This window comes from Vigna umbellata, chromosome 2, assembly GCF_029865625.1.
Source record: "Vigna umbellata cultivar VRB3 chromosome 2, Vumbellata_1.0, whole genome shotgun sequence".
In the NCBI taxonomy this organism is placed as follows: Eukaryota; Viridiplantae; Streptophyta; class Magnoliopsida; order Fabales; family Fabaceae; genus Vigna; species Vigna umbellata.
The window spans coordinates 5680518-5707107 of NC_142166.1; the positions used below are offsets into that span (position 1 = coordinate 5680518).

Sequence of the window (26590 nt, forward strand, 5' to 3'; positions counted from 1 at the left end):
TTTCACCCTTTGAATAAAACTATTTAAAATTTTATTTTCAAACTTACTTTTAATGATATCATATGTATGCTTAGGGGGCAAATAATTCTTGAGTAAGAAATTGAAGTAATTCAATATTGCAAAATTGAAGAATTATATATAACATATAAAATCTTCAACTATGTCATCTTTTTTAATTCGTATAAAAATTAAAGTTTAAAGTGATTTGGTTTCTTCTTGAATCTATTAAATTGAAAATAATTCTAAATAGTAAGGTTAAGAATGTCAAACATAAAATCTATTAACATATTTTGACACAATAACATAGAATTTTGACGTGGTAAAAAAAATCACTTTCCAAGGTCTAGAAATATATGTATCATTTAATGCAAAGTGAAAAAAAAATTAACAACAGAGATTTTTTTATACAGAATCGAGATGTGATCCTTAAATGTGAATTTGTGCAAAAAGTGTTATATATTAATAGACTAATTCAGAAAAAGAAAAAAAAAATAAACTTATATGTAAATCTTTCACCGTTGTGAACTTTTCTTATAAATGAGAACTTCATTTATATATTTTCTCATTGAGAAACTTCTCGTACTTCAAACAAGATGTCTTTGTGTATAGTTAGGACTGAAAATTTGAACAATACTTTTAAAAAGTTATAATTGACTTAATTTGAAAGAAAACTTATGTTTTTATGTCAAAAAGAGAAATATATGAATGGACAAAAGTAACTTTTGTAGTTGCGTAAGTTAGAAGTGATAGAAGAAATATGTGTAAAATGATTGGTTATATTATATTGGAATTTTTACAAGTTTCTTAAATGGAGGAAAAACTTTACAAAAGGATCAGAATATACAATATCTTCAGGCATAATACTTATTCAAATATTAATAAAATTTGGTTTATCAGTTAAATATTAAATGTAATATTTTAACGAAGGAGATAAACCAATATATAAATGGCTGTGTAATTTCCTCTTTCCATATTTGTTTATCCCTACAATTGATCCATGTTTTTGTGTTTGTAAACATATAAATTTTCATAACCATTGTTGGCTTCTTTAAACATATGTTGTCTAATTAATAGTTAATATACATTACACAGCCACATATAATACATTACAATGTTATGAAAAATATTTTAGTAAAAGAACCCTCCTTATTGTGTTTTTTATCTCTTCTACAATAGTGTTAGCTAAATGTTATGAGTTATAAAAAAATCACATATTAATTCAATAGACTAATCCACATACTCAATTTTGGAATTATCTCCATCACCATTCTAAATAAAATCAAATACCCGTATTAATTGTTATATCATGAAAAAAATAATATATATATATATATATATATATATATATATATATATTCATTAGTACTATATTATATGTTGCGTATCAGTTTCTATTTTTTTTGTTTTTATTTTATTTTTAAAAAACAAAAAGATACATGACATATTTTTAATTGATACAATTTTAACGAAAATAACTAAATTACATCATGTTTTTAAAAATTATAATTTAATTAGGAAAAAAAACTACGACAACCAATTTGAAATATTTTAATTAAAAAAATACAAGGACTAATTAAAAATATTTTAATAAAAAATAGTGCAAAAGCGTATTTAAACCTATATTTGATGTTCCTATTTATTTATAACTTGAGTTTTGAAAGCAAAGCAGGCCATATGGCATGGAGTCTTTTAGAAGGTTTAAAAATATATGAAAAAGTCAATGTTTGTATGCTTTCATACATTATTATGATGTCAATGGAAAACCCACTTGTTCTCTGCATAATTAAAACCTTTCAATTTCTTTCTTCAATAACAACACACTTGGCTGATGCAAATAAGAGTCTCCCCTACCTTTTAGACACTTTAAAATCAACGTTCAAATTCTGCTTTCTTTAACATTTTTCTTACTAACCACATTAGTAGTATAAATAATATTATTTTAATTAAAACAAATTATTTTATTTAATTATTAAAATATTTTTGTTTTTATCCAAATGTCTTATTTCATTTTTTACTCAAAAGTATAGTTATATTTATTCTTTTTACTATAAAAACTATATTTATTGTATAAATACAAATAAAGTAAAATTACTAAGAGTTTATCATTGATAATTATCGTTCGTTGATCAATTTTATTAATGAATTAGAAAATTTATTAATAATTATCGAAAATAAAAAATTTGTTAGTAATTATTTGTCAATAATTATTGACAGTATAAATCTGTCAATAAATATTTATTTTTAATTATCGACGAAATTTGTTGTAAGTAAACTTGGTTGATAAATATTATGATTTGTTTTTTTCTCATTTATTCTTTTTCCTCTTTCTTTTCATTGTTCGTGTCATCATCAACAACCTTCTCCTCCTCCTTCTTCTTTTTTATTATTCGTTTTCTTCCTCCTCGTCGTTGTCTTTTCTCTTTTTCTTTTTCCTCTCTTTTATTTTTCTTTTCTTATTTTCACTCATTTCGAATTAATTTTTAATACATTCTTTACTATTTTTGGCAAGAAATTGGACACTCATTTTATTAATGAATTTATCGATAAAATTAGTGATAAAATTTAAGAAAAAACTTAACTATTGATAGATTTTTAAAAATTCAATTAATAACTGTATCAATTTTTTTTAAAGTTCAATTGTTGAATAATTAATAAAAATTTCATTACTGATAGACTTACTGACAAAATTTACTACGACATGATCAAAGTTGAAGCAGGAACTTTAATGTCATTTTATTGATGAATTTTATTAACAGAAATATTCATCAATAATAAAATACTTGCATTAACAATGGATTTTACCATCAATTTTACTTATGAATTAAAATTTTAAATTTTATAAGTAAAATTTGTTGGTAAAATTTATTTTACGGACTTTTTTTTTTGTAGTTGACAAAGTTCATTGGTATGATATTTCTTAATTTATTGAGATTTTTTTTAAAATAGTGAGTTGATCAATAAATTAAAAAACTTGAAAAAGTGAGTTAAAAAAATACATTAACTATATTATCTATTCACAATAAAGTACTCATAAAAAAACTTTAAACAATTAAAAATAAAATTAACTTCAAATGTAAACTATTATTTTCTAACATGTGGCCAAGTAGTTTATGTATTTTTCTTGTATTAAATACTTCTACTGATGCATTCAAAATGAAAGTAATTCTATGTTTGATACTAATCTTGAACCATTCTAATTAGTGGTTATGTCATTAAAGAAAGCATGTATGAAGTTAAAAAAAGCTATTATGAAATAATTATAAACTATAAATTTTTAAATCCATAAAAGTAATTTATTTAAAAAAATCTCTACTAGATTTTAGCTATTATAAACAACAAGTTATTTTATAAAACCAAAAAAACAACATTTATAAACATATATAACAAAATGATTTGCCAATTTGTACTGAAAATTTGTGTGCAAATTTGACATATTTGTAATCTGTATTGAACATTCATTTCGTTCCTAGTATTCGAGGAAAATATGAAATTTGTGTTTTATTTTCCTTAACAAAACAAAGGAATACATAAACCAATAACAAAAGAAAATATAGTTTTTCTCTTTAAAATCAGGCAACAATAAAAAGATTTATAATAACAAATGAAATAACCATATTCTAATAGTGTAAAATAAAAATAAATATAGAAACCACACACACATAAAAATAAATATAACAAATGAATATATATATATATATATATATATATATATATATATATATATAGTATTATTAGAAAATTATATGTGAATCATATTTCTAACCTACTCCATCAATTCCAATATCTTTTTGTCACAATAAAAACGAATATACTCACATAAAAAAAATATTTATAATTCAATTTCAAAACAAATCCTTGACTTTTGAGAATTCTAAAATGTCTTTTCACCAAACACAAATGCAAAGACGATCACTTAGTCACATATTTTTGCTCAAAACCATTATTCAAATGTTTATTGTTATTAACTATTCATATAAAATTCCGTACCAATCTATTGTAAATATATATATATTCCACCACCTAGCACTGCCCAGAGCTGACCATTGACCAATCAAAAGACACTTTTGTGAATAATACAAGAGCTGCGTCAATCAAGAGGATTAAATAATAGTCATCTACAATTTGGCTCCATTGATTTTTATTTGCAAGAAATTAAGGTTTTTACCATAAATGGAGATATTTTCTAACAATTTTTAAAATATATATTCTTCACTATCTTCTTAAATTTATTCAAAATCATGAAATTCACACAAGTTTATGGTTTATAAAAAATAATCAATACTGAAAATATATATTAAAAAATGGTATGAAAAAAGTGGTATTTAGGAGGAAATTAGTGAGAAGAATGTGAAAGCAAAGCAAGGCAAGGCAAGGAGGCTGCGTAAATAAACTGTCATGTAGCACAATTGACTATGTGATAAAGACAACTTAAATATCACACAAAGAAACACACAACTTTTATTTATTATTCAAATTGCTGCATTAAACTAAGGTTCTTATGATTTAGGAACACAAAGACATTGTCAATTCTCTTCAGCTTCGAGCTGTTTCAACTTTTGTTATGTTCGGATGCGATTTTGATACAAGGGAGAAATGGGGTAACACCAATCTTATCATCTTTCAACAACATCTCTTCAATACAAACCAGAATCCCTTTTCAAATAACTTTCTGTCCCTTTATCTCTTCTGATCACTGCAACTTCTTGTTGCTCTTTCAAGGCAAGTGTTTCTATGATCTTCTCCTGTTTTTGTTTTTGTTTTCTTGAAGGGTATTCCTTCTGATGCATAAAAGCCTTTTCCTTTTTTCTCATCATCATAATTGGTAACTATTGTATTACTTTGTTGTTTTTCATTTTCCTACATGTGTTGTTATACAAAGGATGTGTTGTTTCTGTTCTGATAACTGTTGCAGTACAATGGATGATTAGTTCCTTAATCTATATGATTTAGATGAGTAATAGTTTTGCCGGTTCAGATGGTTTTGTTTTCAAAACTGATGAATATTAAACCCTACAGTTCGAAACCTCTTGCCCTGAGGGAGTCATGAACAAATATTCTAATGTTCATGGTAAAATACTAGAATTCCCCTATTTTCAGAACTGAGAACAACTGAAAAATTAAGTGTAAAGGAGAATTTGGTACTTTGGTGACACTGTTTCTTGTAAGAAACTATGGGAAGACTTTCTTCCCTCAGATTTTGAGTTCTATAAATCATACATTGGTATTTTTCTAAGCTTTAATGTCTTCAAAACTGTCATATCATGCTTGCAATTGCTGTGTATTTTTCTCTTTTATCTACCTCTAAAGCGAAACATATTGGTCTCACAAATAATTATTTTTTCTGACACTTGAGTAAATTCTGTGAAACAGGGATTTTAATATTTGTTTTGAACCAGCTCAACAACAACAACAAATGGATAAAGGTACTCAAAAGTCAAAGTTTTTCTTATTAATTTATTAAGAAAATTGTTCCTCTATCAGCAATTGATAAGCATATCAGATTGTCTTTACTTGGCATGTTCATGGTCATGTTCTTGGTATCCCACTATTACAACATAACTGCATTCAGTACTTGTATAATGCATTTGGAACTTGTCAACGAACAATGCAACTCAAAGCATTTACATGAGATGTGAATTGGTTTGAGAACAGGTTGTGGTATGGAAGAGAGTGTTGATTTGAGAAATGGTGTGGAATTGGCAACATCAGTCTCTGATAAGCATCTTGATCTTCTGAGGCCATCTGCCAGAAATTATTCAATTTTTAGAGGTCAAGCAATGGAAGGTGGAGACCCTGAAAAGGGCACCTATACCTTAATCAGAGGTCCTGAGGACTTCCAAACAGGACTTTATGACAGACCCCTTCCATGTTATGGTTGTGGAATTGGATGGTTCTCGTAAGTAACTCATCTACTCTCTTCCCAAATTTTCTCTTCTTCTTGCCTTATGATTTTCTGTGTTTAATTTCAGATTTCTTTTGGGATTTCTGTGTCCACCTCTGTGGTATTATGCCACGATCCTTTACTTTGGAAACTATTACAGAAAGGATCCTAGGGAAAGGGCAGGATTAGGAGCTTCTGCAATTGCTGTAACATTTCTCTTCTTTCTCTCTCTCTCTCTCTCTCTCTTGTTTAATTTCTATGTGCTCAAGCTTGCCTTTTTCATTCTCAACATAGACCACTACAATATCATTTTTCTGTGTATATATTCTCATCATCCTAGTTGCATATTCAAAGTATTATTGTAGTTTGCTTGGTTTGTTCTTTTTTTTAATGCAATGTGATCTTGCAGGCACTAATATTCACAGTAGCATTGCTGATCATAGGAACTATTCTTCATTTACGCTCACCCTGATGCCAGTTCCAGTAATAAAGTATGAAGAAAAATACATATCAGAAACAATTGCATGTGTATATAACCAAGTATGATGAAAAAATATGCTTGAAGATCCTGCCTACTCTGTACCATTAGAGAAGGATGAGAAGTCACCCGTACTAGATTTGCGTATTAAGTGTATACAAAAGAAATCTTCACTTTCTTCTTACGAATCTTACACAGATTTTTGCATTCATGTTATGAGAATTTTGTTACTGATTTTGCTATAATCATAAGAGCACATGTTAAAGAATAGTGGTCATGTCTTAAGGCAGAATTCACTAAATGTGCAAGCATTAAAATTTATGTCAAATATATGTAATGTTTAAAATAATTAAAAATATTATTTTTTAATATCTAAAATTACAAATAGAAATAATCACTTTCACATTTATTTTATGAATTTATTGTTAAAATTTTTACTTTTGTTAACCATGTTTTTAAAAAAATCTTGATTAGTTAAACTCGAAAAATCAACTGATTGTATTATTCGGTAAAATAATGCTGTATCATTTTTCTTATCGGCATAAATCCTATTATCTTAGTCAATGTTACTGCAACTCTAAAAACAAATTATAATTTTATATCTAATTTATTTTACTAATACTTACATAATATACGAGCCTAACTTGTGCATTTAAAACTGAAAATGCGATGAAATTCACAATGCCAAAATAAAAACAACAAGAAAAGAAAGAGAATATAAAAAAGATAGAATAAATATTCGTTGAAAATTTAAGTTGCCAATTACACATATAATATTTATAAATTTGTAATTCTCAAATCAATATATAAATGTTAATAGGGTCACTTTTGAAACAACGATTAATTATAACATTATAAGAAAATAGTAGAAACCTAAACAAATTATACTCATTTTATCCAGAAATGGTAAAAGAAGATCATTTCTCAAAAAAAAATTATAGTATTACGTTAGATTAAATTATAATAAAATAATATTATTTATGTGTGTGGATTTGAATTGGGCTTCATATGTGTGGTTTAAACAGGTGAGAAAAGCACAAATGGAAGATAATACTAGGGAGTTTCTTCCGACAATTCTATGTTTTCTTCTTACACCTCATATTTTCTAAAATTTCAATTATACTCCCGCGGAAATTAATACAAAAGGATAGTATATGATTTTTTTCATATTTTTAATTATAATCCGTAGATATTTTGGATTATTTACATTTATATCCGTTATATAAATTTACAAAACAATTTGAAATGTAGATTATATTTACAATTATATAATCTTTAATGTAAATTATATTTTAAATTAAATAATCTACAATGATAATTTAAATGTAAATTACATTTAAAATTATACAATTCATAAAATAAAACTGAAAGATAATCTAAAATACAAAATAGTTACATATTGTACAATTTACAATACAAATTAATATTCTAAATTATATAATTCAAAATGTAAACTTATAAAACAATCCAAAATATAAAATATATTTCAGATTGAATAATCCATAATATAAATTTCCATTTTAAATTATACCAATCCGTATACAAATTTGGAAGACAACATAAATATATCTCAATCATTTCACTAATACGGTAAAGTAAGAAATCCCCTAATACTAATGTCAGAGTCAAATATACTTCCAAAACATATAAATAGAGGAAAAAGAATATCAAATCTTAAGTGCAATTTCAATTTGTATGAATAATTAGCTCACCCATAATCCAATCTAATAGTTTTAAAAGGTCAACATTTGAGTATAAAAGAAAATTATTTTACTAAGAAATTATCATAAGACATAACAAACATTCAAACAATATTTATGTTTTTAATGAGATGGCTATAACAAAACACTACATATGTCCCACAGATAAAAATACTTTTGTTTTACGTCACCCGCGTGGGCTTTTCTTTTTTGTATTAGGTGTGAAATCATGAATTTTATATTTCAACTCAAAAAAATTTAATAGCACGTGGATTAATTTTAATTATTTACCATTATTCTGAGTTGCACACCCGCTTAGAAAACCCTGTAAAACGATATATTATTCATTTATTTACTATTTATTATTTATTTATACTAAAAGAAGCATATATATATATATACACACCCGTGAATTCCCTGACTTCCATGTAAGAGAAATATAGTAGATGAAAATAAAATATAAAAATATATATGAATCCTAATTTTTATTTTTGTTTAGTATTTCTTCCTTATCTAAGATAACCGGTTTAAAGTTTTCTTCAAACCAAACATTCAATAGTTAAACCTTATTGTTATATGCAATCAAATAAAAGTACTTTAAATAGTTTCATATATATTGAAAAGTAGATTTTAAGTTTATTTAACTTGTAAAATTGGTTTATAAAATAAAATTTATATCAACTTACATACTGTAATTTGATTTGATTTTTAGTTAATATGAAATTTTTAATATATTTTTTCTTACCGAGAGAGATATATGGGTTTAATGTCTCAATAGTTCCCTATTTTTGTTCAGAATTGTCCTCAGGCTACGTCACACATTCATTAACGCCGTTTGATGAAATTGACGGAAAGGATTTATTTGCATCAAATTAACAAAAATAAGGATCTAACTGAGACGCCAAAAAATAAAGGGACCTATTTCAAATTCTGAACAAAAATAGGGACCTATTGAGACATTAAACCGAGATATACGTGGAGTTAAATATTAGTTATTAGTTTAATAACAAGCAAAACAATAAAAATAACAAATAATAAATTTGGTTATGATAGATGATAATTCACAATTTTGAAATTATATAAGGAAATACAATTTAAGTTTAATTATTTATTATGATTATATTGTGTTTAAATTATTCTATTTATTATGTACTTTTTATTAAATTATTTTTATAAATAGAAGATTACAGAGAATTAATAAAACCCTCTAAGAATTATTTTCCACTTTAATTCTCAAGTTATAAATTAAGTTTATCTCTTAGTAGATTCTCATTATGATATGTGTACATTTTGTCACATATATAAGTTAACATAATAAACTAACACAATCATCAAAATTGAGTTTAAAGTTAAGATGAAAATGAAAACTTTTTGTTACGATTGTAAAAAGATGTATTATTAGTTTTAAAATTTAAAATTTCCTTATAATTTTATTTTCAAAAAATGTTTTAAAAATTTAAAGAAAAAATGATTTTAAGTTATAAGTTACGTGTTACTATTAAATATACAAAAATACATCTTAATAAAATAATTATTCTAAAATTTCAAACATATTGAAAAGGATTTAAATTCCATTTTACCCTGAAACAATAAAACATTGAATAATGAAACATTGAATAACTATTGGCAATGAAAAAGAAAGAATGTAAGATGATGTGTGAAATGGAAAGTAGGAGTGGCACGTGAGAGTGATAGAGGGATCACTTTGTAAATTGTTTTAGTTGTAGATAAGTCTTACCTTCCAAATCTAAAATTTAAAAGAAAAAATATTTTAACATTCAATGATAAAATAGTTATAAAAGAAATAAATTTTTATAATTTTGTATAGTATGTACCGATTGGTACAAATCGACTCCAATTGTTTAGAGCATAGAAAAAAAGGTTAGTTGCGATGATTAAAATCACGTGAAGATCATAAAGACTCCTTAATTAATTGAATGATAATACTTAGATAATTAATGAAGAATCATATTTTGATAAATAAGTGGAATACACTTATTTTCCTTATTATTTTTCCAATTTTAATTCTTTCTTTCATTTATTATTTTGTTATCTAATATCTTATTAATTTTGTTTATTTTTATCTTCTTATTTTTATTGTATTTGACTAACCCTTTTAACATATAAATATTTTAAAAAGTAATTTGTTAGAAATCAATTCTATGTTTATTAGGAGACAAATTATGGTTAACTTTACCATTTGTATTTTATTGGTTATTATCTTGTCAATATTTAAGTTGTTGTAATTTAGCAATATTTATTTTCGATAAGTTCAGCTTGTCCCCTTTAGTTGTTGTGTTGACATGATTTTCCCGACAGTGTTCACTACGCTTTTTCATGGACTTCTCTCTAACCTTATATTGGTTCTCATCTCCGATCAACCCTTAATGCAGTATGTACAGGTGCAATACTACTATTGGTTTGGCAAACTCTATTCAATCTCCCTTGAAGATGACCCAAGCGATGAAGACGACGAAGAAGTGTCATTCGCGTAACTTTTGTCTTCCCAACCAGAGGATCCTTCCGATGAGGAAATTCTAGTAGCAGTCATTATCTCTTTGAACAACAAAAAGAAATTAGAAACTATGTAGTCCAAGAAGAGTTATGTGAATATAAAAGGTGAAAATGATGGGACCGCCTGATCCTTATTTATAGAAAATCCAAGTGACACGTTGTGCCACCATGATCGTTAGATCCAGCACCATTCAACGGCTGAGTGAACCTGATGTTACAGATTAAATGTCAATGTTGAATGTGCAATTCACGAGGCATTAGCATGATTCATGAGTTAGCACGTCCACTCATTGCCAACGATCATATTTTCAAGGGAGCAATCAAGAGACAACAAACCTTTTTCACTTCTGATCTTCGCCCACACTTAAGGTTAGGGGACTTGTGTAGGGTATGTATTGATCGCTCGCAATAATGCAATCGACTGCTTGGGATATGGAGAAAACCAATCGATTGCAATTAAAATAATTTAAACATTTAATTAGCATAAACAACTCAGTAATTAGGTTTAAAGAAAATTGGATTGTAATTATACTGATCCTAATTACAAATCTACGAAGAAAATTATAAATATAGATAAAAAATATGATAGGTAGGACATTGTGTTTTTATTATGACATTAACTCTTTTAACCTATTGAACCTGAAGTGATTTTAACATCAAAACACTTTTAACAAGTATATATAAGATTGACAACAAAATATCATATCAAAAAGACTTCAAGATAAAAAAAAACTAAAGAATTGTTTTAAATAGACATTCAATCTTACACTTAAAATAATTATAAAAAATAGTGAAAAATAATAAAAGGGTAATATCATATTAGTGAAGAGAAAAATTTAAGTATCGAAATCAAATTTGAAATATGGACACATCTCTTCTAAATAAACAACACAGTAACAATAACTAATATTGGTTTGATATATTCGATGATGAACAGTGGTTATGTGGTTGAGTGGGGGCAGAAGACGAAAGTGATATATATAATGATGGTGCATGACAATATATGTCAAAATATTATCCCTACCCTATCAACAACATATTAGACAATATCTGTTGTGCTTCAAAACTTTAGGGTTTGGTATATTTCTATCTGTCATGCACTATCATTTTTTCTTTTATATATTTCCATAAAACACTTTAATTACAACTATACTACACTCCACTTTATAGCATGTCAGTCAAAGTTTTTTATTTCTTCACATTTTTAGTTTTTTTTAATCTATTTTAAATTAATGGCTCAAATTTGTAAAATAAAATAAAATAACTTTATTTATGAATTTAAGAATTTGTAGGTTATAGGGTTGCATTATAACAGGTTTTTTCTTTCCTTTCAATTTTGAGTACTTATTTTTTGGACAAAGTTTTTATTTTTGTTTAAATAAAATTGATTATCGTAATATTACTTTTCAGTAACTTTATTTAAATATTTTTTATTATGGTCGTAATCGACTATGAAAATTTATTGAGAATTCATAACTTCATTAAAGAGATATTTCCAATTCAAGAACTGATACGTATAGATAGGGATTAACTAATACTTTTGTCTATTTATATTCATAGTCATATATATACATATATATATATATATATATATATATATATATATATATATATATATATATAATTATATTGTCCACATAAAGAGATTGGTAGTTAAAAGATTTCTATCCAAAGTGGTGTCCCTTTGTTTAATTCTTAAAATAATATTTTTTTTCCTACTTCTATGGCCATCTTTTATTTATTTATTTATTTTATTAAGATTCAGTCACTCTTCAATGAACCAGGAAAAAGTGAAAAAGAAAAGAAAAACTTGATTTGATGGCAAATTGCATGCATGGTGATTTTACATGATTTAATATCACGAGTTTCAGCCAAAAAAAGAGGAGAGTATAAAAAGTAAAAAATGTGGTTCAGGCAATAAATATGGACGCAAAACGGCACAAAATGCACTTTTTTAAGAAAGTACAAGAAATAGGACAACCTTTACATAATACAAAATCAAATATTATTTTTTTCGTAAATTTAAATACTTAATAATATGATATAATTATTTTCGTAGATTAAATTCAAATCATTTAGCTAAAATGATTCCCGTGCTCGATGAATATAATATTGTTTTTATTGAGATAAAAACAAATTAAAGAAAATAAAATTAAAAATGGATATCTTAATGAACATTAAGAATATTAATTAGTTTGAATTATTTTTAAAGGACCAAAACTACAGTATTTTTTTAAATTACAATTGTGTAATAATTTCTTTAAATTGTGAAAATGCATTCGAAATATATAGACCTAAATTGCAAATAATTTTATCCAACCACATCTATTCAACTACATTTTGACTGTTAGGAAATTTCTATAAAATTAGTTGTCCAGCAAAAAAGTTTTGGATTATTTGATTGATAATCAAACTCATTTTGAATTAATTGATAATCAAACTCATGTTTATAAAAAGTGATATTGTTGTTAGAAAAGTTGAAATGATCAATTTAAGATTGAGATGTGTCTTCTTTTTTATATATTTATGAGAAATTTTTTTAATATAAAATAAGTACTTTTGTTTTATTTGAATTAGGGAGAATGTGTATCTGTAAAGACATTATCAATAAATGGTATATACGATATTATTATCAACTTATATTATTCTTAATAAACTCTTACATGTGGACCTTAACTTGTGATTGGTTGTCTAAAGATTTTAATAACAATATAAGCTCTTATTAATACGTAATAAAAATATTAATGTTTTACAAGTCTTATTAGAAAATGTTTTTGAATATCTTGATATTAATGTTCTCGCACATATCCTAAATAGAAAAGATACAAGTAAAATCTTAAAGAAAGAAATTTATATTTAATTTCCATTTAAGATTAATTGCTTAAATAATGCTATGATATAGATAGTATTCGGTGTCACTCATACGTGTTATTAATTTGAAAGTAGAAGCATCTTTACACATATATTATGAAGTGTGAAAGGGGTATATTAAGTTACATAATAAATAAGTACTTAATGATTAAGTCAATAAGTACTATAAGAAAAAATCGGTCTATGTGAGAATGAACTTAAATTCATGTAAACGTTATTTTGAATATGAAATTAAAAAAATATAACTTTAGTCCAGTGAATAGTTTTTATTTATTTTTATTTTTTAATTTTTTTTGAAGTGTGTTAGGTGAAATGATGTTTCAGACAAAAGTAGAGGTTGATGAGAATTGAGAAGAGAGGGCATAAGGCTATAAAGAACGATGAATGGATAGGGTGCCAACAATGACTCCTACAGTAAAATTTTCAAAGGAGAAAAAATTAAAGTGTCGTTTGGGGTTTTCATCTTTTAAAAAAGTGCGCTCCCGAAAAGCCAGTTTTAGCGTTCTCTTGTTGGAAAGGAAGTGCGTTTCAATCATTGCCTACACACTCCAATCATTCAGGGGCAAGCCCAACCAAACACGTACCAGTACAAATTCATAGTACTTCTTCTTTCTCCCAACCTTTATTTATTTGTGAGAAAAAAAAAATACAGGAAAAACATAGATTAGTTGACCAGAGCATGTGTGTGCAAAAATCTAGGTACCATGGGTTATGGACACAGTTGGGACAAAATAAGAGATTGTTGAAACAATGTAAGTTTTGTTTTCTTAATTTCTTTTTGTTTGTCCATTTCTCAAATATTTTTATTCTTCCCCTTCTTCTTTGTTACTTTTTAATACGTGTAGATTCAATTGGAGGATAAAGACAACGTGATTTATTAGAAGAATGAACTTAAAAATTGGATTGGAACAAGTAAAGGGGTTTTGTTTATCATGTTATATACGAAATGTCGCTAATTGAATTTGCTTGGTATTGACATTGTTTGGCCCACAAGTTGCAATTTGTCATCGTGTTTCGAAAGATGTTTTTTAAACAGATATTTTGAATATTTTTTACAAAGTGATAGTTTTTTTTTTAAATGGTACATTGGTTATTCCTTGTATGAGGATAACTTATTTACACAGAATTTTCTTTTATTTCTAACTATTTAATATTTTAATTTGTGATTTAAAATGTTAACAAAAGTAGATATATTTGTTTTTCGGATGGGAAACGATTTCATTTCTTCAAATACATTGTGTTCCTTTGAAATTTTCGAAGACTTGTATTGGATTGAGTGATCTGCGACACTTTCAAAGACTTCAACTTGAATAGATCTAGTATACCCTTGTTGTTGAATACTAGCTTAAAATATGTTGTATTGATGGAACTCATATATTATTACACACCAAGCAACACATAATTATAGCAAGTGCTTCAAAAGTTCAAATAAGAAAGAAAAAGAAAAAAAAAATAGGACAAAATAATGTTAACTTCAAAAGTTTGGGGCCCGAGTGCCCAACCATGGGAATCTCGTTCATAAGTTGTGTTCATAATTTAAGATTAATGTCATAAGGAGGTAACATCTCAATCGTTTTCAAAATTTTCTAAAATATATCAAAACCTACTTAAGTCTATTGTATTATTTCTATACAATTCGCGTTTCATATATTCAATCTTCGCTGTGCAGAAATATGGTTAAAAATCCTTGTTATCCACATATTAACAAGGTAAATTTCTAAGTTCGGCATAGATTACAACAAATTAGGAACATCCTTTGTTCTATAATATTTCTTTTAAGATTTTTAATAATCAACCTTTTTCATATTAGTTTAAGATGCGTTGTTATGTCAAGCATGACCCCACAAAGGAATTCGACTTCAACACCAAAATATAGATATTTGCTCTTCAAGAAAGCTGAAAATGCGACAAATATAAATATAATAATTACATTTATATATTTGATTAAAAGTCTTGTATCTTCCTCCGTTGAAAATAATGAAATGTTAATCTCCATATTATCATTCTAAAATCACAATAAAATTACTATAACGTAATACACTTTTTGTTTAGAAGATAATTATTTTTCTCTCAGAATAATTCTTCTAAAATGTGATTAAATAAATGAAGATGGAGAGTTTGGGGAGTACCTGTTACTCCAAGTATATTATCTGTCCATGGTCGGAATGAAAGAGGTTGCAATTTGTTAAGTTACGTTGTCGTTCCACTTTAAGAATTTCATTTCACGTTGTCCCCTACCTCACTGCTCTCTCCCACCCTCATCACCACCACCAACCACCATGCCCCACCGTCGCTCCTGGCACTCATCGCCACCCTTACTTAGCCCTCCACTCATAATCATTCTCTTCCCCATCGTCATACTCACCGTCCTCTTCCTCGCTCTGCCGCCGCTCCTCTCCGCCGCCACGCGCCTCATACGCCCTGCCTCCGTCAAGACCAGCTGGGACTCCCTCAACATCCTCATCGTCGTTTTCGCAATCCTGTGCGGCGTCTTTGCCAGACGAAACGACGATGAACAGACCCCAAGAAATAACCACCACGACGCCGTTCCGGATCGAAATGCTGCGTTTCGACGAGTCCCTTCCGAAGGACAATCTCAGTGGCTTGGGTTCACAGGGGAAAGAAAGGAGTATATTAATGATACCCCTCTCAACCGGTTTCAGTCACCTGCAACCGGTGATACACCGTTGAGGATGAGAAGAAACAGCAGCTCTTATCCAGATCTGCGCCAGTGGGAAACCGGCGATGAGCGGTACAAGTTCCGCTTCTCTGATGACTTTGAAATCGACAAGCAGTTCCGCACGCCGGCTAGGGACCATTTCCCCGCCTTCGACCACCGCAAACGATTGCCGGAATCACCACCATCACTGTCACCACAACCACAACCACAACCACAACATCAGCATCAACACCATCAACAACAAGACGATGAAGAAAAGGAAATTCCGGTTGATACCTTCGAAACTCGTCCTTCATCACCGCCGGTGAAATCAATTACGCCAACTCCTCCACCACCGCCGCCGCCGCCTCCTCCTCAGCCGGAATCGGCCCGTCGCAATGCACGACGGTCGCATCGGAAAACAGAGAGAGTCAGTGAGATAACCGTCGAGCTCGACGAGCGCGAGTTCACGACGATCCGCTCTCCTCCTCCGGCTCCTCCGACACCGCCTCCTCCGTCGGCGAAGTTGCGATCGGAGCGTAAGAGCGAGCGAAAGAAGAGCAATGTGAAGAGAGAGATAGCGATGGTTTGGGCTTCAGTTCTCTCCAACCAGCGAAAGAAAAAGAAGAAGCAAAGAGCAAAAAATAACCACGATCAACATTACTACGAAGATAATGCCGACGAATTAGCGAACAGCACGACAGTGCCACCACCAACGCCGCCACCTCCACCACCTCCTCCGCCACCAACTTCAATGTTCCACAGTCTATTCCGAAAAGGACTAGGCAAGAGCAAGAAAATCCACTCAGTGTCACCGCCACCACCCCCGCCACCTCCTCCGCCGTCGAAGCGGTGGTCCAAGCGCAAGAGCCACAACCCTCCTCCGTCTCCTGCGTCTCCTCCACGCCGTCGAAACACGGGGCGACCACCGCTGCCGAGCAGAAGCGTCAATTTCCACGACGAGATTCACGAGTCAGCTAACATCGGCAACCAGTCGCCGCTGATTCCCGTTCCGCCACCGCCTCCGCCGTTCAAGATGAAGGCGATGAAGTTCGTGGTCCGTGGAGATTTCGTCAGGATACGCAGCAACCAGAGCTCGCGGTGTAGCTCTCCAGAAAGGGAGGAGATTATAATGAATGTATCGGAAAGTACAGTGAGTGAGAGCGTTACGGATGGTAACGGCGTTTTCTGTCCCAGCCCCGATGTGAACATTAAAGCCGAATCTTTCATCGCTAAGCGCAGGGGAGAGTGGAAGCTCGAAAAACTGAACTCCTTGAAGGAGAAAAGCAATGTCTCGTTGCCTCGTAGGTTGTAGAAAACGAATGAGTGAAGAAAACAAAAAAAAAAAACATGGCTCTAATTATGGTATTTTTTTAGTTCAGGTATTAGAGCCTGCTACTGATGAATGCTTGAGCATCTTGGGTATGGGTTTGAGTTTGTTTTATTTCCCTCACATGCTTTCAGTGATTCATGTCATTTTTTTTAACATATTTGTATAGCACTACTTAACTAGGGCTCTGATTCTGTTTTTGATGTCCTATTGGAGCTTCTAGTAGTTTTTCAACCAACCAATTTCTCCAGTGCAACATCATTCTGATTGTTCACTACCACTAGTAAATGTGATTGTGTTTCTTCAACATTTTCGTTGCTGACTTTTGACTTTCTTCTTGTGATGTGGTAGAAGTTCTATAAAGATCATTGAATTAGCCTAAAATCCATTTTCTAACGACGTGGATAAAGCATAAATTTTGAAGTATATGCTTAGCTTTCAGGGCTAAAGAGAAGCACTTTCAGTTCCCTTAAGAATCTTTCCTTTCCTTCCTTCTTTTGGGCACACCAGCCATCTCTGTCCTCATCCATGCAAGCAAAACCCCAAGCCACTCCTTTTTATTGTTAAATAATTAACCAAATTTATTCCCAGGATGATATATAAACTTTTCTCATTCTTTTTAAAAAAGCATGTTTATTTTTTTTTTAAAAAAAGTAAGAACAATCCTCTTGTTTAAATGATTAAAAAATTAACTTGTCGTCTATGACTGTGTCAACAAATTACGTAATAAAAGGAACAAAGTTACTTAATTATTATATCCGAAGCACTTAATTTACCTGATTATTTCTCAAATACACAAAAATCTAATAATTATAATACAATTATCTGTTCACTATATTTTTATATCTTATTTATTGTTGTGGATTTAAAGTATTTTAAATATCTCACATAGGTTAAAGATATATAACTATAAATATAGGTTAGTGTAAATCTCTTCCTACTAAAATACAATGTTTTGTGAAATGAATTAAGAGATGCAGTTAAATGATAGTAATTAAGTACAAACTTTATTATATTAAGTTAATTTTGTAAAATTAAATATAAAAAACATGTCTAACATCAATCACAAATATAATTAAATTATAAAATATAAGTAAATAAAAACTTTATCTTATGAATTTGTTTTGTAAATTGCTTTTGTAATATTTAGTTATGTTTAAATTTCACTACAAAGAAAGAAAAGTAGTTTTTGGGTACTTTCATATTTCACTATATATTAACATATTTCGCAATTCATTGGAAATGCAACGTTTTCAGAGGTATGAGTTTTGTCTATACAATTTTTTGGGTTATCTTAAAGAAAGAAAACAATGTTCAGTAATACCTAAATTAGTATTTCATTCATCATTCACAGATATGTGTTTTATCTACGCTAGTAATATGTATTAATTGCAGTAAGTTCACTGGCTGAGTATTTGTTAACATCTTAAACAAATCTCTGAATTAATATAGGTGTCCCTTTCTTCGTCCCTAAAGTGTTCACTCACATATTCTCTCATAAATGTTCAACTATTCAGCCAACTAATCCAAATACACAAGTGTACACATGCTATTTCATTTGAGTTTCATTAATGCATACATTTATTAATTCAAATTTCAACTATATCTTCAAATACACCATGTTCTATGAAATTTGCAGCTTAATTTTGCCCTCCAGAATTAAAGGCTTTTGATCCTGCCCACCTTGATGAGATTTTCATAATGGATTTGATCATTCCATTGTTGATTTTTAGCAGCTTTTGAATGTGACAGACACAAAATTGTGGTAGGGACATTAAAGGAAGTACTAAGGACATGTGTACTAAAATTCGTCAGTCTCTGGAAGGAACACAGAAATTATACTTTTCAAGACTGTTCTACAAAGTGCCCATCAGAACAAAGGCACACATGGAATGCGCATTGGTATATTCCACTTCTACATTTTGAGAACCGTAGATCGGTTACACTGAGGTTTTCTTGTAATATACACAGCAGGAGTAATAAGGTGTGACTAAATGGATATATATATATATATATATATATATATATATATATATATATATATATAATATCATGAAGAATTGTTGAACTACCTACAATTTTCTAATCACTAATGATTTTGATTTGGAACATGTTGCATTTCTGTTTTCTTTTTCTCCTTGAGAATTACCTGCCTAGGCATTACATCTATCAGGAAGCTTCCCCCATTCCACACTGAAGCAGAAATCTTCAGTATTTGGAAAACCACAGACAGTTCATAGGACAAGAATATGGGAACAGTTAGTGCTGTGGTTGCAACAGTGAATATGCCTTGAAGAATGATGTACATCAACAAGCGATTTTGATCCCCTAGTAGGCCACTTAAGCGCCACCACATATTGTTTGCTTTCTGAGCCTTTTTGGAGAGTTCCCTGTGAAACAGTTAAGACAACAAAATGAGAAATTTCAGAGAACTTTCCACCACCACTCAAGAACACACCCCTCCAAAATGAAGTGAAAAGTTTAGCAGTGTTCTTTGATTACCTGTAGGAAGTCATGACTTCAGGATCTCTTAAAAACCGTTGTCTGCGCAAGACATTGACAATGAGGAAGTATAGAACCTGCCACAGAATGTAAACTGCTAAGGGAACCAAAAACAACCACATAAAGAGATAGGATTTATCTTCAACATAGGGCCATGTAGCCCTTGCAGCAGTTCCCTCTGGTCGCATGGCTTCAAAGGTTGCAGGATTCCACCATCGAATAGAAAAGAAAACTAATCCTGAAAAGAAAAGAAAACTATTGCATTAAAAGCATAATATTTCACACGGCTATAACAAATCAAAACCAAAATGGAAGCAGAGTAAGAGACATGAAGTTGAGCACTCTGTCACAAGTTCATTCCAACTGTAGCAGCTCTAATGTTGATGTCTATTCAGAAATTCAAGTTCAACATGGATAAACAAGTATTAAAATAACATTTTGATAATATTCAGGATAAAATATATTAATTGAATATACAGATTTATTTAGGGGCATATTCTTAGATGAAGAAGACTCAAATGGTTTTATATCTGGCAGATATCACATAATTCAAGCAAGGATCAAGAAATCCTTCATATGAACTAATCCAAATTCCTTGATAAGGATACATTCTGACTATTATAGCCGCTTTTTAAATTTCCTTACAGAATTTAATCATGAATTGAGTTCTGTACAAATAGAATATTAAATATTCTACAAAATTATCCACCTTTACAATTAAAGTTTCTGGCATTTCCATGTCTTGCATGAAGCTATTGAACATTGATGTTTGAATATGCATCTACAAGGATCTATCTAGGTGCAGAAAAACTAGTACTTAAGTTAAACCAACCACAATGCACAATACTATTCTAGAATCCTTTCAAATTGAATGGAGAAATCATGAAGATAATAGAATTTGAACGCAAAGCCTGTAAAATACGCTTTATCAAAATGTTCCATATAAATTTACTTAGTGCACGCTATGCAATAACACATACAGACCCTTTTTTGCAGTCATTCCCAATATTTGACCATCGAAAACATTTTTTTATTGTTTAAAAAAGAGGAGTGATTAAAAAATTAAAGTTATAACATTACCAGGTAGAAGATGGATAAGAACACTGACAATTTTGTCAAAAGAACTGAAAACCAAACTGCAGCGCCAAACAATCAAAGCCCACGCTAATGGTCCCTGCGACAGTTCTTGAATAAGTCATTAAGTCATAAAGATGACAAATGAACCATTTTTCTACCAAGATATCAAATTATCAAGGGGGAACATGCTTACCTCAGCGAATGAAAAGCAAACCATGAAAAGCTTTTCATTCCTTGGATAAAAAAGGAGGTAAATCAAGAAGATTGTATTGGCATAATAGCAAAAATCCTGAAACATATGAACGATCACTTAATTGCTTTGCTTTCATATATAGTTTTCTACTACTTAACACATGAAACTAATACTTGTATCCTCATAATAATGAGAACAAAAAGACATTGTTCCAATTATTTTAACCAGTAAAGGTATTGAAATAGAGTCTATCATCATTTACCAGGAGGTAGTAATGCCATTTCTTGAACCTGTAATATATCCAACGGAGAGGAACAAACACGACATAGAACAAACAATATACCAAGGGAACAGCTTGTGGCTCTGGTAAAAAAAGAGAGTAATCAAATATGAAAACCAATAAAGAAGGCATTGAATCTTCTCAAAAGAGAAAGAGAGAAAGAAAAACCAATACACTGTTCTATCAGAATCAACTTACTTGCCCCGAAGAGGAAGCAAAACCCACCGAAGCCAAGAACCCCCAAAAGATGAGTCACCTGAACATTCACAGAAATAAATAAAAAACTCAAAGCTTGTTCAATATTAACATACCCAAATGGCCTTAAATGATGAAAAAGAAATCCATAGCTGAAAAACACGAATCAGAAATTAAGCGAAACAAACCCACCTTGTTAATGAACCTTTCATGCTCTTCAGCTTGTTTGACTATCTTCACAGCTTGTTTGGACAAGACCTCCTTAAGTTTCAGCCAAAACAAAACAAACCCATATCATAAAATTAAAAAACAGATACAGCCATACATAGAAATCAAATTGAAAAAACGAAAAGCACACAACTTGTCACGCCATTTAAATGAAGTTTTTGTATATTATTCTTCTGTCAGCTATAAAATCAAATTCACCAACAATACCAAAAGAACATGCATCTAAGTTTTATAACAAAAAGAGAAAAAAAAACACGGATTTAAGGTAACAACGTACCTTGGACCTATCCCTGAACCTACGCCTTGTCCTTTTAGAGGGTTCGCTGTCTGTGTAGTCTGATGCAAGATCTTCGTTATCAGACACAGCCATATGTGTTTGAATTGATTCAGACAAAGAAAGATGGCGGTGTATGCAGAAACAGAAATATGCCCTCTTTGTTCTGCTATCCATCTATATATAAATACATACACATACACCACACGTGTACATGTACAATACTTTGATTCATAAAGAAAATTTGAAAGCAAAGAAAGCGTATTAGCTGATAAACCAGAAGTGTAACTTTAATTGAATGGTCCGACACTATTAAAACTATTTTCTTTTATATAATTTTAAATTTTATATCATTGAAAAATTAATAATTTGTATAATAATTGTTTTAAAATTCTAGATTACAGATCATTTGTAATTGGTTAACACGATATAAGCATTCGACAAAATTAAAATTGTTTGTAAATTTAACATATTAATGCTAACAATTATAACATATGCACCCTTTAACAACTTGTTCTACTTTAAGTTTTATTTCATAAAATCATTTTAAAATAAAAATTAAATACGTGAAACCTAATAAATTTTTCAATTCAATCCCCATTTAAAGAACTAAGGACTGTATAAGATGAATAGCATGTGAATTGAGAAAAAAATTTAGACCTAATTAAATTTTAACTTTTGATTAAGTTTTAAATAAATTATTTATTTTATTTAAAATCAATATTTTTATAATTTTAATTAAGTTTTATTATTTCCTCCTATTTAGTTTTAAATTTTTCATAAAAATTTAGATATATTTTATTAAATCTATATTAAAAGATTTTATCTATAAAATATCTAAAATATTTATATCTTGTAATTATATTTTTATCATTAATTAGAGTGGCTTAACCATTTAATTTTACAAATTCAAAATATAATATCACAAATTTAGACAAGATAAAAACAAATAAAATCTTCCTCATCTATATCTGTATATAATAGTGATATTTATTTTTGTATACACAAATTTTCTTTTCTATTTTACCTTTTATAATATAATATTTTTTTAAAATATAATTATTATCTATTTTTAAAAGTAAAACTATTTTGAAATAGTTTCTTTTTTTTTTTACTATATTTATAGTTTTTACTGTTAATACTAAATTACTTCTTATTATTTTATATATTAACTAAATCAATTTATATATATTATTAACTTATAATATAATATAAATATTTAAAAAACACAGATACATACACAATAACACCTATATTTATGTTATTTTTATTAAAAAAGTATACTAATTCGTTTTTCAAAATTAAACAATAATCCAAAAATCAAATAATATTGACACAAACAATGTGTAACAAATGTCATTTGGATCACTTTATTTGATAAGTAACAAGATAAACTTAATATAAAAATTTTAGATATTTAATAAATGAAAATATTCAATACACTTAATTAAAAATATTACAAATTTTAAGAAAACTTAAAACTTAAATATCTCATTTAATAAAAGTAAAACTTTTAAAAAATCAATCAAACTAAATTTTAAATAAAAAATCAATTAAAATGTTTAAATATATTAATGATTAAAGAAATTGATCTAATTTAGGTAACCCAACCTACACCTAAGCCCAATTCTAAGTCAGAATATTAGGAACAGTAATGTTGAAAGGTGTTTTTGAAGATAATAATCCAAATGTAAGAGAATATTAAAAATCGTAAGAAGGTTCATCAAGCATCATGAAAGAGAAGGACACGTGATGTTGATGTGAGAAAGCCACGAAAGACAAATTTATTAAGGTTGATGCCACTTCACAGATTCCTGGAGGTTTCCAGAAGTGTTCTTAGTTACATATAACAAATAAATATATTAAAAAATGTTTTAATGACATTATTTAAAAATGGATACGAAAAGTTGTTTGTGAGTTATTAAGATGAAAATTTAATTTCAATACACAGTAACACCTAATTTTTTTTAATGCCGTAATAAATGGATATTTTGAGTACTACTTAATGCTAATTTTATAATCATGAATGATTCTTTTATTCTTTTATATGCTTTAAATTTACTCATACAACTAATTAATAAAGTTTACTACTTAGTAGAAAAACACATGTGTTTTAACGTTACAGTTTATAAAAGTTTTGCATTTTTTATGACAAAGTAGATAAATATGTCATAATAATAAAGTATATTATAATATACTTTATCTCCTGACATAATATATGAAATTTATTATGACGTACTTTTCATTACTAATAACAATAACTAATAATAACAAGTACAATTTATTGTGACGTAAGTCATGATACATGTTATTTCCAAACACTTTATCATATATGTCATATACTAACTTGATTATATTTTTAACTGTTTTTTCTTTTTATCATCTATCCATTCAATTTCCTTAAAAATCAACAAACTCAACCAAACAAATAATTTATGAAAATCATTTCATATATTAAATTATTTAATACCATTTTCAAGTACACAGTTTGAAACAAAGAAGCAAACAAACAAAATACTAACCTACACCACTTTTTTTACTGATGATATAGTGCAAACAATATCACTGAAGTTTTATTTAATATATTTTTGAAAATTAATATAAAAACTAATATTAATAATTTTTTATTTACTTTCTTAACCCTTTCACACATCTATACAATAAAAAATATTTTTATCTTTTGATTATATTAAAAGTTATAATAATATACTTTTATATTTTCTTATATTTGTTACAATTTTTTTTATATTTTTTTTTGTAATAAAATTTTAATATATTAAAAGTTAAATAAGAAATAAAAAAATTTACGTACAATTCAAAAATAAAAAATTTTTAATCAGTTTTGAAAAGTCCGAGAAATAAAAAAGTTAACTTGATAAAAGTTTTTACTATTGAAAATTGTTAGTTATATTATTTTTATCTTTTATTTTAGTTTGTTTGTTATTGTTTATATTTTGGTTTTAGCCCATATTTCTTCTATTATAAATAGAGGACCCTGTGTGTATATTTAACACAAAAGAGATTAATCTCATATAGAGTTTTTCACTATATTCAATATGGTATCGAGAGCCTAAGGTTCTTTTAAGGAAAAAGTTTACGGTGCTTTTACCATTAAATCTGTCGCTGCCAACGGCGCTGCCATCTACCGCTACCGGCGACGATTCCATTACCGAAGTTTTAGTTTTGATCGACGATCACATGGTTTTGATCGTCTCAGCTAGGCGACCACCATGTCATTAACGACGCCTTCATCGGTGCTCTTACACGCTTTCAGCGTCTTTTGATGTTATGGATTTGCTCCCTTTTTCGTCGTGCATGGTGGCATGTCTAGTAGTAATTCAGAGCGTCGAGGTAGCTCGTTTTCTATTTTCAGGTTCATCGTTTGTTGTTTCATGTCCTGTCTCATCTAAGACAGTTATTCAGAGCATCGATGTTGCTCTTTTTCCCTTTTGAGGTGTCTTGATTGAAGAATCTTTGATTTTTATAGTTTCTCTCTCGTGTTCCTCCATGACTTTTTCCGCTGGTGTCTCTTTTGACCTCTCTTTTCTCAACATTGCGTTTGACTCGTTCATATATGTTTTTTCCCATGAAAAAGATGATTTTTGTTAGTTTATTTATATCCATTAGTGACATTCCTCAACGACGATTTGCAATAAGAGATTTACATGGAGCAACCTCCATATTTGTTGCTCATGGGGAGTCTTATGGATTGGTATTTCGTCTTCTATGTCATCTTGTAAATCATTAGTAATTTAGTGTCATTCGAATTCAGAACTAGATATTTTCACTGAGTCTTTGCGGATTATATTAGTAACATACAATTCTGTATGCACTACATTGAGGGAGAGTATTATATATATTATCTTTATTTTATATTTATCTTTAGTTAATTTGTTATTATTTGTATTTTGAGCTTAGTCCGTATTTCTTTTATTATAAATAGAGAATCCTGTGTGTATATTTAACACAGAGAAATTTGTCCCATATATATTTTTTCGTTATATTCAACAAAAATTATATTTATAATGTTGGAGTTATAGGTAGAAGAAAACGGAGATGTGGGGAAAGCACTCAAATTTCAAAAGACTTGTTTTAGTTTTTTTTAGAATAGATAATCTTAAAATAACTATTAAGAGTAATAAAATAATTATTTTAAAAATTATGGTGGTGCAATTATAAGTTATGTAAGTGCAGGAAGAAAATACGTACTTGAAATTGAAAGTAATTTGGGTGGCCCAAGAGCCTAAACCCAAACACCATTGAAAATAATTTCATTTATTCAACGACAAATCCTATTTATTCATAAAAACGCATAATGTACATTGCAAAACTTAAAATAAAAATATATTAAATAATAAATCAAGTAACTGTGAACGATCGGTGAGAGATTAGCTCATACTATTTTGCT

The 26590-nt window shown here is 28.7% G+C and overlaps 3 protein-coding genes across 3 annotated transcripts; 2 read left to right on the forward strand and 1 right to left on the reverse strand.

The window, feature by feature from the left end:
- The first annotated feature begins 4475 nt into the window (after window positions 1–4475).
- Window positions 4476–6604, forward strand: LOC124839304 (uncharacterized). The gene is made up of 5 exons (XM_047315076.2): window positions 4476–4719; window positions 5371–5423; window positions 5653–5896; window positions 5970–6087; window positions 6291–6604. The coding sequence occupies exons 2-5, from the start codon at window positions 5414–5416 to the stop codon at window positions 6351–6353; spliced, it is 435 nt and encodes a 144-aa protein (XP_047171032.1). The 5' UTR covers window positions 4476–4719; window positions 5371–5413; the 3' UTR covers window positions 6354–6604.
- A 9119-nt stretch (window positions 6605–15723) lies between these two features.
- LOC124842408 (hydroxyproline-rich glycoprotein family protein) lies at window positions 15724–17418 on the forward strand. The gene has a single exon (XM_047318881.2). The coding sequence runs from the start codon at window positions 15724–15726 to the stop codon at window positions 17416–17418; it is 1695 nt and encodes a 564-aa protein (XP_047174837.2).
- A 1708-nt stretch (window positions 17419–19126) lies between these two features.
- LOC124842409 (glycerophosphocholine acyltransferase 1-like) lies at window positions 19127–22374 on the reverse strand. Its single transcript, XM_047318882.2, has 8 exons — window positions 22186–22374; window positions 21873–21941; window positions 21684–21741; window positions 21468–21568; window positions 21206–21301; window positions 21016–21109; window positions 19936–20173; window positions 19127–19823 (listed from the first exon to the last, which is right to left on the reverse strand). Exons 1-8 carry the CDS (start codon window positions 22357–22359, stop codon window positions 19523–19525), a joined length of 1131 nt encoding a protein of 376 aa, XP_047174838.1. The 5' UTR covers window positions 22360–22374; the 3' UTR covers window positions 19127–19522.
- Between the last annotated feature and the right edge of the window lie 4216 nt (window positions 22375–26590).